Here is a 25,313-nt window from a genome sequence, read left to right on the forward strand (position 1 = left end):
TAAACCTTATGGTACCAATCCCATGCATGACATATCTCAATTTTATTAAAGTAAAATAACAACTGGTAAATATAAGGTAGCATGCACAATAAATGACTAGAAGCTGGAAAACATGACTTATGCAATAAGGCTGGTTTATCATGGAAACAAATAGATTTTGTTTTACCATTCATATATGTTCATGTTAGCTGTGCTATCAGACATACAAGCTATAGTTACATCTGCTGGGTGACATGGAAGCTATATTTAGGGTCACATCTCTCTCTCTCTTTAAAGATCTGTGCTATATAATATGTATGATCAAGTGGCAAACAGCAACGAGGCTTTTGTTGACACTTGGACAAAATCTGTTTCTGTTTTTTTGTTTTGTTCACTGACATAATTTATGTCATCATTGTTCTCATCGTCACAAGTACAGGGATTTGCTAAGAAAAAAATAACATTTTCTGGGATAAGGAAGATTTGATGGATGATCATTTTGATACAAATGACAGCTACACACAATATGATTATTATTATTTTATATATATATATATATATATATATGTGTGTGTGTGTGTGTGTGTGTGTGTGTGTGTGTGTGTGTGTGTGTGTGTGTGTGTGTATGTATGTTTATATGTGTATGTTTGTAACTGTTTATTCTGTAACTTTTTATTATTTGTTAACATTGTTAATATATGTGTGTATTGGGGGGGGGGGGGCGCCAAAATTGTTGCTGCATACCCCTCTAACACTGGGTAGTTGCGCCCCTGTGTGTGTGTGTGTGTAAGTAGCGATGCTTAAATGATTTTAACCTTTAACTCATGACTCAGTAAGCAAAGTCTCATATAAGCCAGAGTTAATGTGCTCAATTTACGTCAGCTATACGTTTTTAACAGAAAACTCCATGCATGCTATTTCAGTCTAAATAATGTTTTACATGACGCAGAGAAAGAACAGTAAATGCCCCAAGCAACTGAACTTGCTCTTTTTTATTAGACATCATTACTGATAATTGGTAAAGATGAATTAACATAATATTTTAACATATTTGCCAGTTTTACTGAGAATAGATACTAATGTGTCATTTTTTTGTTGTTGATAAATCTACTAACTCTCCATTGCAAAAACGCCACTAATGGGCAGCTGCATGACACACCATAGCACAAACAGATAGAATGTCAAAACGTTTAATTGAAATATTTTCTAAGGATCTGTATGCTCGTGCAATACACATAAACTATTTGTAAAAGTTATAAGTTACTATAAAATGTTATCGAAATGTCCTTTATGCAATATATTCACTTTATTTATATTCACTATATTATTTATACACACAAAGATGAATTTATCATGTTCTAATTCATTCTCTTATGAGTATGGCTTGAAGGGCATTTGACATTTTCACCACAGTTACACATTAAATAACACCCAGATTAGTATAATTACATTACATGCATGATTACATCTATAAGATGAAGGCATAATATCGATTTTGACCCCGAGTAACTACTTGTCATGCTATATTTGACAAGCTTTTTTTTTTCTAAATGTGTTCATGCAGAGTTTTACCTGACAGCTTGATACTTGTTTGACTAATTAAAAAGGCATTTACTCTTATACCCTTTATTGTTGGAACCTCTAATGTTATCTGTGAATGAAAACACAAGAATAATGTGCATTGTCTCTTGAGGCAATATGAATCGAGCTGTGTGTGTGTGTACATGTTTTTCTATCCTGGTGGGGACTTCAACCTGAATGCACACAGCCTCATGGGGGCTCGGGTTGGACTAAATTGAGGTCCCCATGAGGAAACAAGCTTATAAATCATACAGAATGAGTTTGTTTGAAAATGTAAAAATGCAGAAAGTGTGGATACTACAGTATAAAACCATTACGTCTATGGAGAGTCCCCACAAAGATATAGTGAACCAGACACGCACGTGTGTGTGTGTGTGTGTGTGTGTGTGTGTGTGTGTGTGTGTGGTAGGAGGGTCACAGAAGTATAAATATCAGAGATCATAGAGCATCATCACAATAAAACTGAAGAGACTCTGAAGGAATCCAGAGAACAAAACAGAAAACATCTACTAAAACAAGATTCACAGGGTAAGGCAAGAACTTTATTTCATCGTATCAAGTCTTACATTTCTATTTACATATTTGAATATGTTTTGGATCCATTTCTTAGTGTGTCAGGGAAAAAAAGATATAAAATAAAGATATATAATGATAAAAGATGTAAATAATAAACGATCTAAACCAAAATAACTACATTAATAATAATAATAATAGTTTTAAAGTAAATTTATTTTTACTATAGTTTTACTTTTCAATAAAAAGTTATCAACCCACAATAAAATGTAACTGTAATGTAATACTATATTTGAGAGAGATGAAAGACAGTCAGCAATGGATGTAAAATATATTGTTTTTCATCAAGCAAAAGTATTGTGATGCTCAGAACAGTTAGATTTACAGTTCATGAATGTAAAACAAACAAACAAAAACAGAATGAAATCAAAGCTTTAAAAGTGCTGTATACATACACTCTATATAGAAAAGGTTCTATTCTGTCTTCATAGAGCCTTTTAGAGGTTTCCATATGGAATCAATTTATGGACTTAGTTTTAATTCATTAATTTAGTTGTAATGCATGTTTTGTTTTAATTACATTTTATGAAGCAGCTTGTAAATACTTAATCACTAGAAACATATCTAGTATAATGTAATGTAATCATTATGCAGGACATTTCTCCTTAGAAACTTTGTGTTCTTTAAAACTGAGCCAAGAACCCTAGGGTTCTATATAAAACCCCACTGAACTTTTTTCTGTACAAACATATTGTTTACATCAATTATTCGTAATAAACACTGAATAATAATGATAATAATAATAAGTATTATTATTTTTATAGATGGGTTCAAATTTCCCCACCGGTCATTTACTGCTGATTGCAGCCTTTCTGCTGAGCGCATTTGCTCCAACTCTCTGTGTGAACCGAGGTGGAGAGTGCACATTCAACACCAAAGGTACTTCACCGTGCTTTAGTGAGTTTGTGTTTAATGCACCACACGTAGAGAGATAAATCATCTGTGTGTTATTTTTAGGCTCCTGTGAATATCAAGGACAGGTCTTCGGCATTGGTGAGAGTTGGATTACTAAAGACTGCTACCAGTGCGTGTGTATGGAGCCCATTGGAGTGGGCTGCTGCGATTAGTAAGTACTGCTAACTTCTTTTTTAAATATATACCTTGGCTTATACTGTAAAAAAAAAAAAAAAAAGTACATTTTACAGTCAAATATGACAGCTGTGGTTCCCAGAACTTTACTGTAAAAATTTGGTAGCAACATTTTAGGGTTTAAGGATGAAACTTAAACCTACAGTAAACATTTGTATTAACTGTAAACCAACCTACTGATGTACAGTACTGTTTTATACATTTATAATACAATGACAACCACCAAACAACACATCAGTTCATCACAAGTACCTATTCCAGAAGCTGAGGTACATATTATGCAATTAACATTAATTTAATGCTTAACATGAAACCCTGATGTACATAAGTGATATCAAAAAAACTAAGAAGAAACATAATTAGTTAAATGAAAAACTATCAAATTGTAAATGCCACATTGGGAATGTCAATTTGTCCACTGTAAATTATAAGATGGCTTGTTATTCACTTCCAAAAACTGTATTTTACTGTAAAATTACATGTCCTGTTTGATTAAATTATTTCACCGTATATAAGTAAACATACTGTTAACAGTTTTTATTTTTATCATAGCATTTGTTGTCTTTTACTGTTAAAAGATGGAGCATATCTACCTGCACATATTCAGTGTGTTCGTTCTCACCCTGACAGCAACTCCCAACCAGTAGATTATCCCGACTGGTGTGAGGTCATCAGGAAGCCAGACTCCTGCACCGGTGTGACTGTGATGAGAGCCAATCACAAACTCCCTTGTCTTTATGGGAAGTGGGGCAGGATGCGACCTAATACATGGAAGTCTGACAATGAATTAATGTTCTAGAAAGAATTTTAAATATCACTAATTCACGTTTGCAATAATTGTTCATTTTATTTTTTGTGAATTTAAAAGGATGTGCTATTATACCATTTTTACCATTCTGTTTCAGAGAATTATTGGTTCTCTGCATCAAGGTTTTATTATTTAGGTTTAAAGTTCAGACCTGAATTATATGTTGATACTGAGGAACAATAATGTTACTATAACTTTGTTTAAAATCGGCATTAACAGAAGTTGCAATAGTCTTTCTTCTCTATTGTGACATGCATAACCAAATACAAATGGCTTCTCGAACAAGAAAAAAAAAAAAGTAGGATGGGACTTGATTTTGTCTATCAGGATTTGTTTGGATGGTTGTGGTTTGTTATTGCTGTGATGTCATGTGAGTGACAGGTTACCTCGCACCAGTAAACATCATCATAGAAGAGAAGAGATGTCACTGCAAGAGGGAGGGGAAGTTATTTTGATTAAATATTATGAGGGCACATGCATTTAAAAATAAATAATGTGCACAGATAAACAATTTAGAATAAATACTGCAATATTCCATAAAAACAAAAACAGGTGTCAATTTTAATTTCATGTAACTTTAGGTGCACAGTGATATAATTCTCAGTCATTTTAAAACTGAAAAGGTTTGCTTATCAATAAAACATGCCACTTTATAAAATTGCATTTAATGCATCTATAATATAATCTTGATATTCTCAATATTGATATTGGGAACAGCAGTTTTGTTCATGTGTGATATACATATTGGCAGCTGCAGCACTGAGTACAAATAGAATAGATCTATAATTGCACTAATTATGCAAGTTATAGATAAATATTACTGGGTTGATTACATAATTGTTGATGGTCAAATATTTAACTGAACAACTGTTGATTTCATGTCACATTTCTATTGCTTTTCTTTTGGGTGTTTTATTTTGTAATAATTTTCCATGTGGTTTGCAATTTTTTTTAAATCTTGTTGTTATTAAATATGGGGTATGTCTAAATACAGTTTGTGTGACCTTACAATATTTAACAATATGTACAAAATGTATAACATTTAGCCAAAATAGGTTACAGGTTTATAAAGTCAGCCTAAGCTGTCCCAAAATATTAATTTGTTTACTGATGAACTTAGATTTCCAAAGGTATAGGACTAAATATTATATTATTTTTCATTAGTTAACATCTTACTATAATTAATTTAATATCAATTCAATAGATAATTTCAGAATTATTATATTGTTGTAAGATTGTAATTGTTATATTGATCTAATATGTAATTGGCCAACAAAGTACCGTATTCGTCGAATGTGCCAATAAATATTTTTGTCTTGAGTAGCAGCAGAAGATCTCTTTCGATTTCCTCTCCTCTGTCAAGCATGTGTTGAAATCTGATAGGGTGTCGATGCACGCTCACGATGCCGGTGGTGGAGCGTTGCAATAATCATGAACGTAAACCTAAAAGCTGAAGGTGGGTAAACTCGGTCACAATAAAAACGTTAGACCTTTGATTACCTAAAACCTCTCGGACACACTGGAATGCGAAATAATTAGCCAGGTGTGTTTTCTGCCCAAAAGTCACATGATAAGCCTGAGCCATCACGTGTCAGCGTTCAAGTTTCAGGAAAGTTTTCATTTCTAGGGGGAGAAAACACCTCCTATGTCCCGCCCCTTCTGCATCATTATAGGTTCTTACTCAACGCTGTTCTTTTTGATAGGTCCAAACTCACGTCAATCAACTGGCTGACGTTTTGATCACGCCCACTTCTTTAACCAGGTTTAGAGTAATTGATATCGTTTCTGAAGCGAAAGACTTGTAATTTCATCCGCATGAACTCATAGACATGGTGTCCGAGCCACAGTAACATGTAAAGGTGAGTTGATACATTTGCTATTACCATAGGAAACGATCGTTTGGTGGTGAAATATCCCGTTAAGAAGCCAAGTGTCAATGAACAGGCACACAGCGTTCAAGGTGTTTGCCGACGTTACGCAAAGTTTATTTGACTTTCTGTTGAATATAAGTAAGACGTTTATGTTTGCACTTAATATTTATTAAGCAATGTTTCTTTGAGTCTGAGAGATATGTTTGTCTTTCTGGGACTTCAAATGTTGTTATGCATATGGCTATGTCTTGTGCTCATGACAGTTCTTGCTACAAGAGGCCAATTAACATGATGTTCTTGACAGATGTTTTTATATTGGCTGCTTAAATGTCTTATTCAACGTTTACAGTGAAACACAGACACTAAGAGCGACAACAGAAATCTGCATACAACGTATTTACTATTAACCCATATTAAGCATTAGATTTGAATGAGTTACAGAAAATATGATAGTTTAAAACTGCAATTAGACTTTGTTGAGCTCTATAATTAACACATGTTTTGGGGTAGTTTACTAAGAAGATGGAACTGATTTATGCTTACATTTATATCAATGTATTGGAGAAACATATTTTAGATTGTGTAATTAAGTTTCACAATTTCTCAGTCAATCTGATGGGGTTCAATTTTGGGTGTCAATTTTTAGAATTCTTTTTGTGTGTGAGATTTTTGGTCAAACTGTTTAGAAGCTTTTAGAAAAAAAGAGCATATTTTGGGACTAACTATACGGGTATCCTCAGGTCATGGTTGTCTTAACACACCCCAAGTTTGGTCAGAATACTCTAAAGCGTTGCGGAGGTATAGCCTCATTCCAGTTTGGCGTGTTGTTTGTAGAATTGTTTCTCGCGTTAAATGAAAATGTATTGAGAAATTTACTTGAATCCCATAGATTTTTATTTTCCAGCAAGCTCTAAGAATGATCTGATTACATTTTTGTGAAAATCGGAGCAACATTCTAGGAGGATGTGAAAAAGTAGGTTTTTAAAGAAAATCAAAATGGCAGACAGAGACAGTAGGTCCGGCCGACTATAGAAAAATTGGTATCTATGTTCTCGCATTGACCCCAAGGAATCCATTAAGATCCATTAAAATATGCAAAATTAATCAAAAACTATTAGCATTTTTTAAATCTCATTATAATTCTTGACCACTAGGTGGAACAGCCCTGAAACTTTTTGGGCACCTTCAAGGCATAGTGCGGATGACACTTACTGAGTTTCGTAATGATACGCCAATGCGTTTGTAAAATATAGCATTTAATGACAAAATTATAAATGGGGTATCATCTATTTTCAATTTCAATAGCCTCAGGTCATGATTGTCATCATAAAATAAGGGCTGCATGATTAATCGCAATCAACATGAAATTGAGCTTAAACCGATTTGGTTTATTGCGATTATGAAATCACAAAGGCTACGCCGCTATGATTATTTGTTATGCACAGCTTGTCGTGGCGTATTGCTCTGTGATCAGTAGTAAACGGTGCTCAATCTGAAAGCACAGCGAGTTTGAGTCGCTTCTAACGTGCATTTGAAAAAGCAACATGCATCAAACATCTTTCCAAACATTTGAAGCATTTATGAACCTCTTGACCAACAAAAGACAACATTTAATAAACTAATCAAAGCGTTTCAATCTTGTGTTTATTCAGCTACAGCGATAGTATGATGCCCATAAGGATTTATTGGAATGACGTGCGTTGTCTACTTCTGCTGTGGGGCATATTTGGAGTGTCTGCGCGAGAGCGTCCTCTGGCTTTTAGAAGGAGCAACATTTACTGCTGATCACAGAGCCGTACTTCACTGACAAGCTGCGCATAAAATAATCGCAGCCTTTGCCAAATTGCCTGTGGTTTCATTTAGATGAATCGTCCAGCCGTAGATAAAATACACGAAAGCATTGCAGAGATATAGCCTCACGTCCATTTCGGTGTATTCTTTGTCAAATTTGTTTGCAAGTTATTCAAGAACGTTTTTTATTACTCAACTTGACTTTTCATGGGTTTTTTTTGTCACCATTGTCTGAAGATGATTTTAATCCGTTTTGGTGAAAATCGGACAAACCATCTAGGAAGAGTTAGAAAAAGTAGCCTAGGTTTTTCAGAAAATCAAAATGGACGAATAATTTTGTTTCTGGCCTTTACTGTTCAAAAGTTATTAGCATAAATGTAAGTGAAACTTTGTACAGTTGGTGGCGCTAGAGGGATTGAGTTAGAGACTCCAAAACTGCTATGGTTAATGCTCGGACTGTTACACATCTCTGTGCCAAATTTCACTACCTTTTACCATACGATTCTATGTAAATAGACATAGACTTCAAGAGTGGAAGAAGAAGGTGCTTTGATTCAATGTAATTGTGTGGTCAATCTGTGGTTATAAACTGCATGCATAACAATTTGCTGTTTAAAATGGCTTAGATGTACTAACACACATTACACTTCAACTTCTCTTTTCTCTCTTTTTACCAGAATGGACACCAAAATGCCTCCAGACATGAACAGCACCGACTTATCCCAATGACTTTAGTCAATTTAGTTTTTGAGAATGAATGTGGGACAGAAAACGAGAAGCATGGAAGAGGAGGAATTAACTGAAAATACCATGCGGCTTAAGAACATAGTTCTGTTTCTCAGGTAGCTATTTATAAGAGGAGGAAGATATGTTTTAGTAGATGTACACTCCGTCACTAACGCACTACCACTATTTTCATGCTTGATTTGGTACACACTGAAACCATTTTAAGGTAGTGAAAGAGTGTGATTAAAAAGAAAGAGCTTTGGGTACAACAGCAAGGCTGAGTGTAGATTCAAAACATAGTCATATTTAAAAAGCCAATCAGAGAACAAGGAGCCGTGAAACATGGATTTTGGCGAAAGTACTCTTTGTGGAAGTGGAGACCTGGAACTGGATCCAGATATCGTGAGTGAGGAAGCGGGGAAACTCTATTCAGAGCTTCAGGTAACCAATCAAGAGTGTCCACCTCAACACACTCACCAATCAAAATAACTTTAAAGTCAGCATGAAACGGAAGTTGCAATAGTCTTTTCTTCCATATTGTGATGTATATCCGTGTGGAACGGGTTCTCGGAAAAAAATCTAGGGCAGGACTTGATATGGGGAATTAATCAGGAATTGAACAGATGGTTATGGTTTGCTATTGGCCGATCTCATGTGAGTGACAGATTGTCCCGCCCTCACGCTGAAAAACACGTCATCAAGGGAAGTGAGTCATTTTAGTTAAAGATTATGAGGGCAGATGAATTTGTTAAAAAATAATAATGTGCACAGATAAATCATTTATAATAAATACTGGGATATACTATAAATACTTGATTTCATGGGGACTTTAAAGCTTTAGAGGCATTTAAGCATTTGCCTCTCACTCAAGCATATAAAACAGAAGTTCAGAACAGATGTTTTGCTGACTTTTCATAGGGGAAGTCAACCATCTTATTTTTTCCTTTACAAGCATAAGTCACAAGCACTGCTCTTCCTGTGAGTGCAACTCCCCTCTAAGATAAGATAATTAAATGTGATCGGGTCGGAAAACCCCCCAAAAACATCACAAGCAAACAAATACAATTCAAACAGTTTGTTTTCTTTGTAGTCAGTGGTGGAGACTCATGGAGCTGGAGTGGTGGAGTCTCTGCTGCCCATCCTCGTCTGGGTTCTGGAAGGGCTGGCGAGCTGCAGGGCTCAGCTGAGAGAGAGAGAGGACGAGGCAGAGAAGGAGAAAGGAGAGAGTGAAGAACTGCTGCAGAGATATCAGATTGAGAAAACACTGAGGAGAGAGAGCCAGGAGGTCAGAGACAATCTGTGTGATGAATTGAAGCTCTTTTGTTATTGCATTTTTTGATTTTCAGAAATGTTAAAGTCCCCCTGTAGTCTAATTGTATGCCTTAAAATATCTTTGATCACCAAAATGACATGTTTAAATGTTATTTAATTGAAAAACAAAAATCTTCAGGCTTTAAAATAGCTTGAATATTACTCTACACCCTTGCATCATTTAATATATTGCGGTTCTATGAATATGCAAATTAGCCCCGCCTCCACTCACACCAGCTCAGAGATCCACTCGTTGATGATCACACGTTGACGTGATTGGTTACAAGGTAGTAGAAACACCGATTTCAAACTGCATTTTTGAGACTGTCTTTGGTTCACTGAAGTTTTAAAGCCCCCCTGTGTTGAAAATCAAGATTTTAATGTTGTTTATATGTGTGTGTGTGGTGTTTTTAATATGCTTTAAGACAAATCATGTGTAAATTCATAAGTCAACACCATTGCTGAGTATTTTCTCCTTAAAACTGCAGTAAACCAAAGACCGTCTCAAAAACGCAATTATAAATTGCCATTGCTGACACCTGTCGAATGCTAAATATATTTGTCATTTTAAAGAAAAATCCTATTTGCATAGGATTAAATATAATTATTTTTCAATTTCTTTATATAAAACTTTTTGTGATGAGGGGAAAATTGGACCTTTTACATTTAAACACCTTTAAAACATTAAACCTGTCTGTATACCGTCAGCGCTATTTGGAGTTGGATGACCAGTTTGAGCAAGAGAGGAGAGCAATGCGTGCGAGAGAAAAGGAGAGAGAAAAGAGAGAAAGAGAACTGGAGAAGAAAGCCAGAGAACAAGCTGACCAATGTGAGTCTCTCCTAATTAAACCTTGCACCTTTTTGCTCTCTCTATCTCTCTGTCTGTCCCAGACTGTTTATACACATGATGTGTATAAATATGTTTTAAATATATGACCCGATATTTTCCGTGTAGTGATGGCTTTGGAGGAGCAGAAAGGAAATCTGACCCGAGAACTAAACTCAATCAAACACACACATAACAAGGTCCGTCACCACTTAAGTCTGTGCGTCTGTTTTAGTTTTAGCTTTTTGGTTACTTTACATTTCTATTTAATCCTCTCTTTTAAAATCCAGTTAGTACAACTGACACATCGAGATCTGCTGGAAAAGAGAAAGGAGTGGGAGAGTGAAGCCTCCACTTTCAGGTAACACTTCCCCTTTTTGACAGGTAATGGAAGCCCACAATTTGGTACATGTTCCTTGTAAAAAAACAAAAACTATAAATTTCGCTGCATTTGAGTAGTTGGAAATGATCACTGTGTTGTCATGTCAGCAGGAATCATGTGCACGGCAAACACTCAGAAGCTGTTTCTAAACCAGTCCAAACAGAAACCACCTGCACTGAAGCGGTGATTTTATTTAACATTTAGTGGATAGACGCTTAACAATCCAGAATAATTCTATTATATTTACATTACTAGTATAAAGCAATAAATATCTTGATTTTCACAAAGTATCTCTTTTATACCACTCTTTCAGCAACATGGTCCTAAAGCTGGCTTTGGCCCTGATTCCACGGTGTCAGAAACTACCATTACCAATGACAGCAACACGACTGATGTTGAGGTCAACCATAACAAGGATCAATCGTTTGTCAGTGACATCATAAGCTCCACCCCTGAGCTGGCCCATTTGGAGGGCTTTATTGAAACAAGGTACAGTAATTTATAAGCAGAGACTGTATTATTCTGTATCTACCAGTTTTGATGATATAAAAAATATATTCTGTATACTTCATTCATATATATATATTCTATTAAAGAAAATAAATGCTTTTAATTAATCAAAAGTAACAGTAAAAACTTTTTTTAAACTTGCAAAAAAATGCTGTTCTTTGAACTTTATATTAATCAAGGAATCCTGAAAAAAAAAAAAAATATTAAGCAGCACAACTGTTTTCAACACTGATGATAATAATAAATGTTTCTTGAGCAGCAAATCATCTTATTAGAATGATTTCTGAAGGATCATGTGACACTGAAGACTGGTGTAATGGCTGCTGAAAAGGAATACATTACATATCAAAATATATGTTTTTTATATATATATATATTTTAATATTTTTAATTGTTATATTTCACAATATTACTGTTTTTTGTTGTTGTTGTTTTGCAATATTTTTTATCAAATAAATGCAGCCTTGGTGAGAATAAGAGACTTCTTTCAAAAACAATAAAAAGCTTACTGAAAATCTTACTTGTAGAATTAAATGCCACAAAAATATTTGTGAATTACATAGAAGTTTTTCATACTGTAAAGCTCGTTTAAGGCTTGGGTGTCTCAGTCAAGTCAAAATCTTTGTTTTTCTTTTCTTTCTTTATTGTCATGCACTTTTTGTCTTGCTGAATTCAGGAAGTGAGTGGGAGTTTGTTTATCTGTCAATGCGCGTAACATCCTGTGGATGTTCTTTTATTTGATTTATTTTGAAGTCAAGTTAGAGGATTTCTTTTCTTTTTTTTGTCATTTGTCTCCTGCATGGCAGAGAAAAAATAAATAAATACAGTCTTATCAGTTTGGTTAATACTGATAATATTTAATTGCATTTCTCATATACCCATATTTAATCTATTTCCCTTAAACATCTGTTCTCTTTCTGTCGTCTCTTCTGTTCGTCTGTCTCTCTTTGCTCTTTCCAGCTCGCCTGTTTGTTCCAAGGCCACGACCTCTGGACTAAACTCTAGTTTGTTTGAGGAGGCGAAACATGCCCAGGAGGATAAGAGAGAGGTAGATGAAAACCAGAAGGTGAAAGATGGAGAAAAATCACAGGAGGAGGAAGAGATGGACAGCGACTCTGATTGCTTGGAGTGGGACTTGAGGAATACAGAGTCTGTGTTTTCAGAGTTATCTGAACTCAGCAGGGAATATGTGGAAAACGTCGACCAAGGGGCCAGCGTCAGAGGTACATGTGTAAGCATGTGTTTAATCTGCGTGTGTGTGTGTGTAAGGAGAAATTTACATTTGAAAGAAGGAACAGGCAAAAGCATAATATTCCTATCGAATGCTATCAACAATGTGGCTGGTGTGTACAATAATTGAGCTGTTGTGCATGTGTGTGGTTAAATCTTTTTGCATTTTTGTTTCGTTTGCAGATAGCACAGACCAGTTTGAGCAGATTCTTTCTCAGTATGAGGAACTAAAACACACTCAGTATGTTTTTTTTAAATATATATATATATATCAATCTTTTTGTCAAAGTTTAGGTTTTAATAAACCTCTGAATCTCTGATTGTGATCCATACAGTATGCGTTAACCATAACCACAAACGTTTTTTTCCATCCATCCATCCATCCATCCATCCATCCATCCATCCATCCATCCATCCATCCATCCATCCATCCATCCATCATGCACCCTTGTTGCCTGTCTTTGTCTCTGTCTCAGTGAAATGGTGGATACTGCTCGTAAGGCCCTTATATCCCGTGTTGAAGAGCTGACCAATGAAAGATCTGCCCTGAATTTGGAACTCACTTCTTGCATTGAAACCATCACTCGGCTGGAAGGGAAAACCAAGGAGATGGAGGAGGAAAGCAAGCGGTAAAACAAATTACTGATACTCACGTAAAACCTGAAATTTATCATAACTTAATTTAGAATTAGCAGTTTAGCGAATACTTAACCAAGCAGTTCTTTAAAACGGTGGGAATGATACAGTTTAAAGTCATATACATTAAATGGCACTGATCAGTATTTTCAGGAAAAAAGCATGATAAACATTTCAGTGTAATTAAGGAAAAAATATATGTACTGTCATTTAAAAGTTTTAAGTTCAGAAAGATTTTTTGTTTTTAAAGTCTCTATGCTAACCAAGACTGCATTTATTTGATCAAAAACACAGTAAAAGCTGTAAAATAGTATTGCAATCTCGAATAACGGTTTTCTATTTGAATATTTTTTGATGTAATTTATTCCTGTAATTTCTGCAGCCATTCAGCAGTGTCACATGATCTGTCAGAACAAAATATAATTTAAAACTGAAATCTTCTGAAACATAAATGTCATGACTCACTTTTGATAAATTTAATGCATAAGAGTGTTAGTTTCTTTTGTAAAAAAAAAAAAAAAAAAATTGACTCCAGACTTTTGAAGTGTAGATTAATAGGCAACAGTTTGTGTTTTGCTTTTTTTGGATATTTATTTATGAAACAGCCTTTTATATTTCACAACAGGTTACGAAAAGAGCTAGAGACAGTCCAGTCAGAGGATCCTGATGTAAGTCTTTATCAAAGATTTCACAGAATCTTTATGGATATTACTATTGTGAAAACTCCACTAACTAACTAACTTTACTTCCACTTAATCCTAAAACTCCTGCCTCATTCTCTTTTGTTCGCCCCAGGCCTCGCTCCCTACCTCCCTCCGTCGCTTCTCTCGTTCTGAAATGGCCCGGGTCGTCATGGAGAAAAACCAGTACAAAGAGAGACTGTTTGAACTGCAGGAATCTCTGCGGCGCTCTCAGACTCTAAGGTGTGTTAAACTTCCTCTCCCGGGATTCATATCTTCATCATTAACAGAAACGTTCACCTGTCATTCAGAACTGTTTAGTGAGGAACAGGTCTGTTAACCTTCGTCACAAGTGGTGCGTTGTGAGCATTGATATAATGCAACAAATCGTGTGGCTTGTCTACTGTGTGTATATATATATATATATATATATATATATATATATATATATACTAGCTTTTTTGACTAAATCCATTACATAACTACCCTGAGCTTCTGAGAAATTACATGGCAATGCTCTAAAAATCAGTCAAGTCAGAGCACCTTAGAAATCGTGTGAAATCACCCTATCATTGTGGCAGTGACTTCTGCACAGGCAAACACCACGTTTAACACAGAACATGTGAAAATGTAGTTAAACTAATTTAAAGGTGCAGTGTGTGACTTTTAGCGACGGTTGCGAGTTTACACTAAGGGCTCAGCCCACCGCTCATCCCTCCGGGTTGGTGATTCCTGTAACTGTTTTACGGTCAATGACAAGAGTACTAATCAGCTGTCTCACGAACGTGCAGCACATTTATCCCCACATAGCAAAGCCATAACACAGCGAGGGAGAAGAATTAAGTTACATGAAACAATCCAACTACATATTTACACCACTGACAAGGGAAAAGTCACTACTCACGGTGTTTATGGCTAGCGTCTAGCTTTCTGCGGCTTCTCTTTCAAGGGAGTGACGAAACGCGCTCTGTAACGCTGTTTGTTCGCTGTCGGCTACGGTAGAAACATGACGTCACAATATGTCGACCTTCATAGAAGGGGATTCCCGCGCCTATGTAGATATAAATGCCTCATTCTAAGGTAATAAAAACATTACGGTTTATTAAGTAAGTTCTTTATACACCACTGAACACATAGTTATGGATGTCATATTGCATTTCTGTTAATAGATACTTAAAATTTTTACACATTGCAACTTTAATGTCTTATAGAGTTACCAAAGAAGAGCGCCCTCCTATGGAAGGGAAGAGTAGTGTCTGGAGCAGGTGAGGATACTGTATATACTAGTACAACCAGTACCTGCTTTAACAGTAAGTTTGTGCATGGTATTTCCTTCTCTGAGCCCTTTTTTTTCTTGCAGGTTTAATCGTTTTCTAGGTTTGACAAAGGGTCAGTTAGCACCAGCCACAGCTTTAGCATTAGCCATCTCTCCCACGCCAGCGCCTGCACAAACACCAGTGGGGTCTCCACAGCATCTCTCCACGAGACCGCCTCAAACAGAGTGAGTCCTCTTGCATTGGCAGTTTCAAATACCTCCTAATTGATAGTCTACCGGCTTATTTTTCTATGTATTATAAGTGATACATGATAGCGTGAATTTCAGGTCTCTAAGACTGTGCGTGCATCAACAAATGACTTGTGGATCATTTACATTTTAAGGAAAATTATTTTTTTGTTTAAAATCTAGATCTAGAAGTTCCAAAGTAATATGATTATGTTTTTTGGGGAGGCGCAATACATAATTTTACAACCTGAGCAAACCTTGCCTTCTTATAAAAAAAAAGTCATTAGCTGATATTTTAAGAAACTTGTTGATACAGTCATGATTCTGTCTGCATTTCCTGTTTTATACATTTTATTTCTGCATGTTGGTTACGTTACACCATATGACTTTGATGGTTACTCTGGCTGATTTGATATTTTTCGAATATTAATAAACAGTGAAGCATTTTTTTTAAACACTGCTTTTTTTCAGTTACGTTTCACCCTGCGCGCAAAAAAATTCAGAGATTAAAAACATGACAATCACAGAAGAGATATATTCAAGTCATTGTATGTGTGAATTGCATTTTAATGTTCTTTTCAGTCAATTTAATATATCTGTATGAATATAAATGTCATTGACTCAAACATACATTACCATTCAAATGTTTTGGGTTGGTAAGATTTGTTAATGTTTTTGTAAGAAGTCTCTTATACTCACAGAGGCTGCATTGATTTGATCATAATGCAGCAAAAACAGTAATATAATGAAATATTGTTACAATTTAAAACAACTGTTTTCTATTTTAAAATGTAATTTATTCCTGTAATGTCAAAGCTGAATTTTCAGCATCATTACTCCAGTCTTCAGAGTTATATATTCCTTCAAAAATCATTCTAATGTTGCCTAATATTTTTGTGTAAACTGTGATTAAAAAAAAAGTCAGGAATCTGTGATGAATAAAAAAGTTCAAAAGAACAGCATTTATTTTAAATATCAAAAGTTAAATTTCATGATATATTATAAATGGACACTTTTGATCAATTTTAATGCATCCTTACCAAATAAAGTTTATATATATATATATATATATATATATATATATATAATTATTATTATTATTTTTATTTTTTATTTGTTTTTGTGCAGGACTTCTCCTTCTCCCAGGTTAAGAAAAAGAGAGTTGTACAGGGAGATCCGTTCTCATGTGTGGGGTAACCTGGGTAAAAAACAGCTCCATGGATGGAGCATGCCTCTCGCTGTTACAAACATAAAGGTAAACACACACACACACACACACACACACACACACACACACACACACACACACACATTATTCTTTAATTCAGTTGGTATCTATAGAAACAGTTGTACTATAGTTGCCCCCACCCCAAAGTGTGACTTGTGAGTCTACTAATTGGGTATATGTCTTGTCTACAATTTTTCATGATGACATACATCATGAAAATGGCCTTCTCAACAATACTCATTAACTAATCTCCTCTTAGTGGGTTAATGAATCTGTTTGTTGCGTGTGTTTATGTGGAGCAGGACTCTGAAGCCCCTCCTGAGCCCAAAGACGTGCCCGTCCTCATCCAGCTGAGACTGCTGGACCAGAGAGATGCTACAGCGAAGGTGAGGCTCACTCTTCACTCATTCAGCCTTAGTTTAGTGTTATGCATATAATATTATTGTATTTATTATTATTTTGTAAGCATATTGCATACTTGGATTCAATTGCTTTATTTGTGGAACATGCAAAAACAAGAGAGAACCAACAAAATAATAATTGATTATGTTGCAGTAAATGTATGCTTTTTCCTGTTTTTCTATGCATTTAAAAAAAATGTTTTGCATGGTACAATAAAACCTGTAGCTATTTTTTTTCCTTTTTTTCCAAATCATTTTGTCAGATAAACAACTTAACCAAATTTAGAGTTTTGTTCTTCACTAATATTTTCTTCATATTTTGAAGGTTTAAACTTTAATCAAACAAATATCCCCTCTGAGTCTGGACATTATCGGCCACTAACTGTATATTTTATTATATTTTAGCTTTATTAAAATATTGATTACGGGTAACAGCATTCAGCGCACCTACAGTACATACAGTTACTCAGAGTATTACTACGTTTTATGGCTGTCAATGGATTAAAACAATGAATCATGTTCTCTGCATTAACATGAATTGTCTTGAACCGGCTGAAATGTTCCTAGAAATATATTTTTTCCAACTGCATTCTGAATAATAAATAAATATATTTCCTCAGTAATCTTCAGCAGTCCAGTGCTCGTCTTCTCATTAACAGTGTTTTTATCTTACTGATCATATTTCATACCTGTTGATTTTACATTTTTAAATGAATTTGACTGATCAAAAGGATTGCTTGTGTGCGCTGGTGCTCATATTCCAGTCTTTTCAAATAGTTGAATGAATTAATGTGCGGTACGTCCCTTAAATAAATGTAATGATGTTAAATAAGAATGAATCTTAAACAGTAATGCACACAGTGTAGAGGAGAATGACAGTCAACTTCTTTGAACATGAATTAAGAATTTTGGCATAAACATGTAATTTGCACACAGTGAAATGATTGACAATGAAAAACACAGAATAAGGATTCAAATCTTTAATACAAATAAATAAAGTTTCGTAATGATTGTATTCATCAGGTTTCACACAGTTCAGCATCACGTTCACGATGCTCAATGCAAGTAGTCCATTCAGGTTAACTTAGGATATGGTCAATAATGCTAATTGTTTCTCAGGTTGAATATATTATTTTTAAGGTGCTTAATGTGATACATCACCATAATCTACGTATTCCTCTGCTGTGTGACTAGTTCTTCTCTGATTTTAGCCCATTGAGAGCAAGGGTCAGGGATTTACAAGATGTTTTTGTATTTTTGCAGCTCACATGTGCTGTTGCGGTTCCTCCTGAAATATCAGGAGAGCAGACGGTATGTTCAAAAAAAACATCACAATCTTTAACATGTACATGATTTCCATGCCTTAATTTTCATGATTTTTATAGTCATTTGTAATTACTGGATAAGGGTTTTTAAAAATGATTTCATACACATTAAACTCATAAAGAGCTATTTCTCGCTGATTAAATATTTTAGGGACTGAAGTAACTAGAATGAAATTGGGGGCGTAGGAGGTTGGACTGGAAATCCCAGTTTTAAAGTTTCCTCATATTTTCAGGTTTTTATGAATGTGGGAACCTTGTATTACAGAGCAGGTTCTTGGCTTTGAAAAAATGCATTTAACCACCACCTTCATCTAATTACCATGTTGCATCATGTCAGTCATTGTTGTAAACATTTCACACCCCGCCTCCCACCCTCAGTGTTCTGTGTGGGCCGTCACTGGACCTGCTTCCAGCAGTGATGTCACTGTGATTGACCCGGCTCGCTCCAATACCATTCTGGATCAGTTCAGCCTTCCACCCACGTCCCCTGCATTATGCATCTGTGTTGTGCCCTCTACTGGTCAGTCTGAATTTACACTGGTGTTCACACCTGGACAGTTCTGAAGTCAGGGGTGTAAGGTGCTTTACTTTTATTACTGAAACTGAATGCTTAATTTTCGTTAGGGTCGGTAAGATTAATTATTTTTTTAAATAAGCTTATGCTAACCAAGGCTGCATTATTTAATGCAAAAATACAATAAAAAACGATAATTTTGTGCTTAAGAAACATTTATTATTGTTATCAATGTAAAAAACGTAAAATATAGTACAAAAAAAATATATATAATCTGTATTCTTTGATGAATAGAAAGTTTAAATGAGAGCATTTATTTGAAATAGAAATTTTATGTAAAAGTGCAAAAATCTTTACTGTCGTCCTAAATGCGTCCTTTTTGAATAAAAGTGTCAATTTCTTTATAAGAACAACTGAGCCCAAACTTTTGAACAGCAGTGTAGATATTTTCAGGGCAAAATCTTATTTGGTCTTTCTTACTGCGTAACCAATTAATTCATTTTGTTTGTATGTAAAACAGCCAGTGAAATCAATTTTACTGTAAAATGTAATTGACCACAGCATGGGTCAATGGTCCTTTTGAAGAGGCCACAACATAGTATTTATCCTGAAGTAATACAGTATCTTTATATAGTGCATTTATGCATTTAGTTAGTAATCATAATTGGAATAAAATCAAGAATGATTCTATAGTATTAACAAATTCTAATTTTAACTACATTTATAGTCTGAAAGACATACAAAATCTGGACAACTGAGTTGAGGACAATTACACTAACCCTTTAAATACTTAAGAGCAGTTATTTTGTGGCTTATTTATTTATTTTCAACTTTTTAGCAAGATTTTTTTCTACACTTCACGTAGAATTGCTATACTTTTACACCCCTGTCTGAAGTTAATAGTTTCATATTTTCATGACATTCATTAACCTTTCATGGCATATCACTTAAAATTGTATTAATATCTTCTTGGATATTGTCAGAATGACTGAATGTTGGTGAGTTGTACTGATGAAGTCTTGACTCTTGTGTTAGGAGACACTGCAGGAACTGTGTGGATTGGAACACAGGATGGAGGGTGAGGGCATCTCATTCTGATTCATTTGATCTTATTTTAGTATAGTGGTTTTGTTTAAATCTCTAACATTTAGTATTAAAGTTTCATACATAGCTCATTTTATGGAAATAAATATTAACTCAAATTGTCCGGCTTGTTGTGGAGAGCTATTACTTTTCAAAGCAACTGGGAACGATTTTTACATGGTCGATAATGAAACGAGCAAAAAACAAACAAAACAAAAAACAAAAACAAAACACCCAGAACATCTAGCATTTTCTTAAAGCTACACTTATGCCTGGTTCAGATTACACGATTTTAGCACGATTTTGGCACGATCCGTTTGACGTAGGGTGTCGTGGGGATTCGTAAACGACAACAGGCGTCGGGACGCAAGATTCGATCTTATCATCTTGTATAGTGTGTCATAGTGGGCGACAACCTACGTCGCGTCTGCGATGCTTCACGACATCAAGACAAAAAGACTAGCATGTTTAATTTTTTTAAAGGTCGTCCACGACGGGTTCCGTCACATGTATGAGGTTGACCAATAGGAGCACAGAAGCTTTTCCATACACAACTTTCAAAAATGGCGAAACGAAAGAGAGACGATGGTGCTACTAGGTGGAGTTATGACATGGAGGAAAGGTTCGTAAGAAAACAATATTTTACCTCAAGTTCTCTTTGGAGGATTGACAGCCCATACTGTCCTCTTCGAGCAATCCAGGAACGTGTCCATTCTGAACACAGGACAGCCAATACAACACTCACCGCTTCATCCATTGTTTGTTTACGTTCGTTTCCGGAAGTCACTCGCTACTAGTTTCGCCTTCTCAATGACATCACACGCGTCGTTAAAGACGGCACGGGATGACTGGTCAGGAAGCAACGTGTAGTCTGACATGTTTCTTGTCCACCACACGACAAGATTTTAGGAGTCAAAATCGCTTAATCTGACAGAGTGACTATCGTAACAGACAAAAAAAATCGTGTATTCTGAACCAGGCATTAAAGTAACTATTTTCAAAAAAAAGAGGAAAATTTAAATAAGTATATCGTAAAACCATCTTCCAACCCATGTTTTTGCCTTACCGTAAATCACTATGGTAAGTCTAATAATTATTTATATTTTAGTGTTGTCAGGACAGATTTATTGGGAATCTGCATACTTTCATAAATCGTCCATGTTTTTTCGACATATCTGTAAATAAAGGAAAAAACGTCTGAACTTCTAGCCGAAAATAGTTTGCAAGCAAAAAGGGAAAGCGGCAGACCCCGTAATAAAACATGAATCAACATACTTTGCATAGCATCACATTTGCTGTGCATTGACTAGGTTCACAAACAATGTATAATTTGGTAATTATGCCAATCTCTAAACAACTTAATACTTTGTTTTTTTTTTGCCTATAAATAGCCCAGGCAAGTTATAATAGCTACCACCATTTTGTGAAATAAATAACAGTCATTATGTCTAATGTCAGCTTTGCCAATCTTTTGTAAGGTTATTTTAAAATAATTGATTACAAGTCCAAAAAACAAACAACAACTGCATGCTCATAAGACATATTGTTTCAGATATCCGTCTTTCGTTATTGGGAGATTTTGATGTCATTAATGAGATTTGCACTAATAAGGAAATCACCTGTTAACCATGAGCACAGCGGTGTGTGTCAAGCCATCAGATTCATCCGTGCAGAATAGCAGGTCCAAAGCACAACTCGCGTAATGACGTGGAACAATGTTCCAGCGCAAGATACTTGTAGTTTTATGCTTCAACCACTAGAGGCCCAAAAGTAGAGAAGCTTGTGTTCTACCATGAAATAATATATAATAATATATAACAATTCAGACTTTTTTTTCTCTGAATTGTGAAATAGAAACTCTTTTGAGAAAAAAAGTCAGATATAATCTCACAATTGCGAGTTACAGAGTCAGAATTAAAAAGAAAAAAAAGTCAGAATTATGTGTTGCAATTAACTTTTTTATTCTGTGGCAGAAACAAACTTCCATAATAAGGTACATATAGTTGCTGTAAAAAAAAGTGAAATCTAGTTTAGGCAACATGGCATTAAGTTGTTTCATCATCTGTTGTCCTCTTGCAGAGTGCTGATTCACTCGTCCTCCAGCTCCAGACGCCGCTGTCTGCAGTCTGCCAGTCTGTCTGAGGGGGTGCACTCTCTGACGTCAGTGTCTTCACAATGACTCTTTTATTCTCATCTTTGATGTTAATGGAATGCTAGAGATTCCTGATTGAATTCCTTCTGTGTATAAAGGTATTCTCAGGGCGAGGTGATCGCTGGCTTGGCCAATGGGACGCTTGCATTCTTCACCCACAATTCAGGTGTGTTTGTGGTTTCATCTGTCTGGGTGTGTTATTTAGATGTGAATTGTACTTATGGCTTATAATGATCATATTTATAGGAATCTGGAATCTCCAATCTCAAGAGGTGCTTTCTCTCGGCACACCACCTTTGCAGCCCATTCGCTGTTGCCTGGCAAAGGAGGGGTGTCTTTGGGTGGGATACTGGAACAAAGTTTACATGATCAGTACGAAAAATCGGAAAGTAGAGGTTGGTCACTAATGGAAATGGTGTTGTTCATTGTTCATATTGTGCTTCTCTAAACTCACCCTCATCCTGACTCTTTCCCTTACACTTGTTCTTTTTGTCCGTTTAGAAATCGTTCACAGTGTCTGAGCGATGTGAGCAGCAGGTGCGTTTTCTGTGCGCAGCAGGAAGTGGAGTTTGGGCTTCCTGCCGTTTGGATCCCATACTTAGGCTTTTTGATTGGACAACTGGCCGTCCACTACAGGAAGTAGATTTATCATCTATAGTGACTAAAGCTTTAGGTATTTGAATTGTATTCATTCATTGATATGGATATTTTATGGAATCTTACATGCATGGGTGTCACGTTTTTTAGATATACTGTACGCTTCCATTAAAACGTTTGAGGTCAAAAAGACTGCATTCCTTTCTTCTTCTTTTTTTTACCCCTCTCCATTTGACAGGCTCTGCGTTCCTGTCTCTGTCTCCTCTTCAGATCACAGCCTTGTCTGTGGTCAGCGGGCGGCTGTGGGTGGGCACAGGAAGGGGTGCAATCTTCTCAGCTCCCCTGTCACTCAGTAAGTGTTTTTTCCCACTAAAATAAACTTTCCTGAGTGGTTTTGAATGATAAATCTTCTACATTGTTTGAATTTCCATTGTTTTTCTTTGTAGGTTCAGAGTCCTGCTCTATACCATACTGCTCTCTTGCATCAGCTCAGCTCTGTTATCATGGTCACCGACAAGCAGTTAAATTCATTATTTCTGCTCCAGGTTCGAAACTTATTTACTTTCAGTAAAGCTGTCTGTCCACCAAAACCTTTTTTCCTTGAGGCTAGCCTATTTTTCCAAATGCTTTCAATGGGAGCGTCGTATTTTTAAAACAGCAGCAGCGTGAGTTGAAGAATGTCCAACTTTGGGTAAAACGGCCAAAAACGCTTTGGTGGACACATGGCTTTGCTCTGGCACTAGTTTTGGATGAAGAGATGTGCTTGTTGTTGTCATTTATTATTATTGTTGTACAAGCAGAATGTGACGGCTGGTCTGCATTTGTCCCGCCCCTCCTCCACTGTGATTGGACAGCTGGAAAAAGTGACAGTGATGAGTGATGCGTTTTACCCATAGTTTAACATTGTCAACTCTCAGCGACCGGTAAAAACCAAGTGGCAACCTTCCGGTCTCTCTTGAATCCAACACGGAAGTGACTTCAACTGCAATTCATCGACTGGCCGCTAGAGACAGGTTGCAAAAGAGAGTGTATCCCATATACTCCCCATGTTAATATGTTCAACTTTACAGCAGAAAAAAACATGTTTACAGCATACCAAAAGTGGTTTTGGTCTGTAAAGCTAATTTTGCCCTTCGTGAAAACTGTGTGTGTGTGGGGGGGGGTGATTATTATTATTTTTTTTATTACTCATCGGTTTAAGGCTAAATAATATAATTTAAAGTTCTGCATAATTAAGGGCGTGGCCACTTGAGTGATAGGTGGATTGGCGCTGCTGTCACTACTAGCCTTTGTCTGCCGTCTGTTGTCATCACATCACCTCAGCTAACCCCGCCTCCTTGCCCATTTTCGCTTATCTGGAAGTGACGCGCAGCCGAGATGGCCAGCTCTGCGCACTTTGGGCTTCAAAAATGCTGTTCAGAAACCTTCGGCTGTCCATATTTTTTTTTACAGTCTATGGTAAAAACCACAGAGGCTATTCACGCTGCTGCCGTTTTAAAAATGTGGCGCTCCCATTGAAAACAACTGGAAAAATTCGGTAGCAATTGGGAAAAAGTGCTTTGGTGAACCTGGCCTAAGAGTAGATGGAAGACCAGTATTGACACCAGTTTTGGGTGTAATATTTACAATAGCATATTTTTAACCACTTTCTTTCTGACCTTTTTTAATCAATGCAGGCTGCCGTAGTTCCTCCAGTTCAGCAGATGGCGCTGTTACTACCTCTCTGCTCATTCTCAGTGGAGGGGAAGGATATATCAACTTCCGAATTGGTGTGGCTTTCCTCTTGGCACAATTATTATATCACAGCTTTATGTATTTATTTTATTCTTCCATTGAGAATGTTTTATTAAGATGAGATAAGTATATAATTAAATATGTTTTCCTCTTTAGGAGATGATGGAAGTGATGGGGCCAGTGAGAGTGTCCTACAGAGATCAGAGCGAAGTCACATGATTATTTGGCAGAGCCCCACCCCCTCCGTCCCAAGCCCCGCCCTGTGAAGCAATAAACAAGCGCACTACATAGTACAATGAATTACTGTTCTTCTGTCCCCCTTCTATAGACGCTCCCAAAGGGAAGCCTGAAGTCAAAGTCAAGCAGAACATAAAGCGTTTTCTAAGAAATGTTATAATGTAACACTCATTCTGCACTTTTATTTTACTTGGTTTGGGCTGAACTGAGTTTAATAGGCATTGTCCTTTTTTTTTAGGTTCCATAACAGCTCAATTGGCTTCTCCAGTGTGCCTTATTTTGTTTTTCAATTTTTGCCCTGTATTTGGCCAGTGTTTTTTTTTACACAATCATCCTAAAATACTGTAACAAAGACTGATTGTGACTGTGATGCTTGGCCAGATATTATTACTATATATATATATATATATTTTTTTTTTCAAATCAAGGGGAGTGATGTATTTAAACCAATATGCTGTTGGTCATGACATGCAGTACTTTGAAAAATACTCAGTGTTGGTTGCTTGTCATGTGTATTAGATCAATTGTAAAATTTGTGCACACAC

At 35.9% G+C, this 25,313-nt stretch overlaps 3 protein-coding genes and 1 long non-coding RNA gene across 7 annotated transcripts in view; 2 read left to right on the forward strand and 2 right to left on the reverse strand.

Moving 5' to 3' along the window:
- Positions 1-25,313, reverse strand: part of arhgef5 (Rho guanine nucleotide exchange factor (GEF) 5) — a 186,953-nt gene that overhangs the window by 110,853 nt on the left and 50,787 nt on the right. The window lies entirely within an intron of this gene.
- LOC143713555 (prostate-associated microseminoprotein-like) lies at positions 2,028-5,357 on the forward strand. The gene is made up of 4 exons (XM_077204874.1): positions 2,028-2,088; positions 2,898-3,012; positions 3,091-3,199; positions 3,853-5,357. Exons 2-4 carry the CDS (start codon positions 2,898-2,900, stop codon positions 4,019-4,021), a joined length of 393 nt encoding a protein of 130 aa, XP_077060989.1. The 5' UTR covers positions 2,028-2,088; the 3' UTR covers positions 4,022-5,357.
- On the reverse strand, positions 2,084-5,608 carry LOC143713567 (uncharacterized). The gene is made up of 3 exons (XR_013195130.1): positions 5,312-5,608; positions 4,417-4,457; positions 2,084-3,983 (listed from the first exon to the last, which is right to left on the reverse strand). It is a non-coding gene; the product is annotated as an uncharacterized LOC143713567 (long non-coding RNA).
- On the forward strand, positions 5,749-24,797 carry LOC143716117 (C-Jun-amino-terminal kinase-interacting protein 4). 4 transcript variants are annotated; one of them, XM_077208309.1, is made up of 28 exons: positions 5,749-5,889; positions 8,370-8,859; positions 9,509-9,703; positions 10,438-10,558; positions 10,685-10,755; positions 10,846-10,916; positions 11,045-11,120; positions 11,251-11,426; positions 12,408-12,670; positions 12,861-12,918; positions 13,154-13,306; positions 13,939-13,981; positions 14,109-14,236; positions 15,205-15,258; positions 15,354-15,494; positions 16,626-16,752; positions 17,028-17,111; positions 18,390-18,437; positions 18,830-18,971; positions 20,001-20,043; positions 22,128-22,208; positions 22,299-22,366; positions 22,447-22,595; positions 22,702-22,873; positions 23,036-23,149; positions 23,244-23,342; positions 24,474-24,566; positions 24,688-24,797. In XM_077208309.1, the coding sequence occupies exons 2-28, from the start codon at positions 8,761-8,763 to the stop codon at positions 24,795-24,797; spliced, it is 2,979 nt and encodes a 992-aa protein (XP_077064424.1). In that variant the 5' UTR covers positions 5,749-5,889; positions 8,370-8,760. The 4 variants fall into 4 exon arrangements, with proteins under 4 accessions (XP_077064424.1, XP_077064432.1, XP_077064439.1 ...); XM_077208317.1 differs by having other exon boundaries at positions 11,048-11,120; XM_077208324.1 differs by lacking the exon at positions 10,685-10,755 and having other exon boundaries at positions 5,761-5,889.

This window comes from Siphateles boraxobius, unplaced genomic scaffold (assembly GCF_051911475.1).
Source record: "Siphateles boraxobius isolate OS27281-9 unplaced genomic scaffold, OSU_SipBor_1 12, whole genome shotgun sequence".
In the NCBI taxonomy this organism is placed as follows: domain Eukaryota; kingdom Metazoa; phylum Chordata; class Actinopteri; order Cypriniformes; family Leuciscidae; genus Siphateles; species Siphateles boraxobius.

Coding starts and splice junctions, on each gene's coding strand:
- LOC143713555 (XM_077204874.1), top strand. CDS start 2,898: ATGGGTTCAAATTTCCCCACCGGTCATTTACTGCTGATTGCAGCCTTT. Junction 3,013..3,090: donor GTGCACATTCAACACCAAAG/GTACTTCACCGT, acceptor TGTTATTTTTAG/GCTCCTGTGAATATCAAGGA. Junction 3,200..3,852: donor GGAGTGGGCTGCTGCGATTA/GTAAGTACTGCT, acceptor TCACCCTGACAG/CAACTCCCAACCAGTAGATT.
- LOC143716117 (XM_077208309.1), top strand. CDS start 8,761: ATGGATTTTGGCGAAAGTACTCTTTGTGGAAGTGGAGACCTGGAACTG. Junction 15,259..15,353: donor AAGAGTAGTGTCTGGAGCAG/GTGAGGATACTG, acceptor TTTTTCTTGCAG/GTTTAATCGTTTTCTAGGTT. Junction 18,972..20,000: donor CTGTGTTGTGCCCTCTACTG/GTCAGTCTGAAT, acceptor CTCTTGTGTTAG/GAGACACTGCAGGAACTGTG.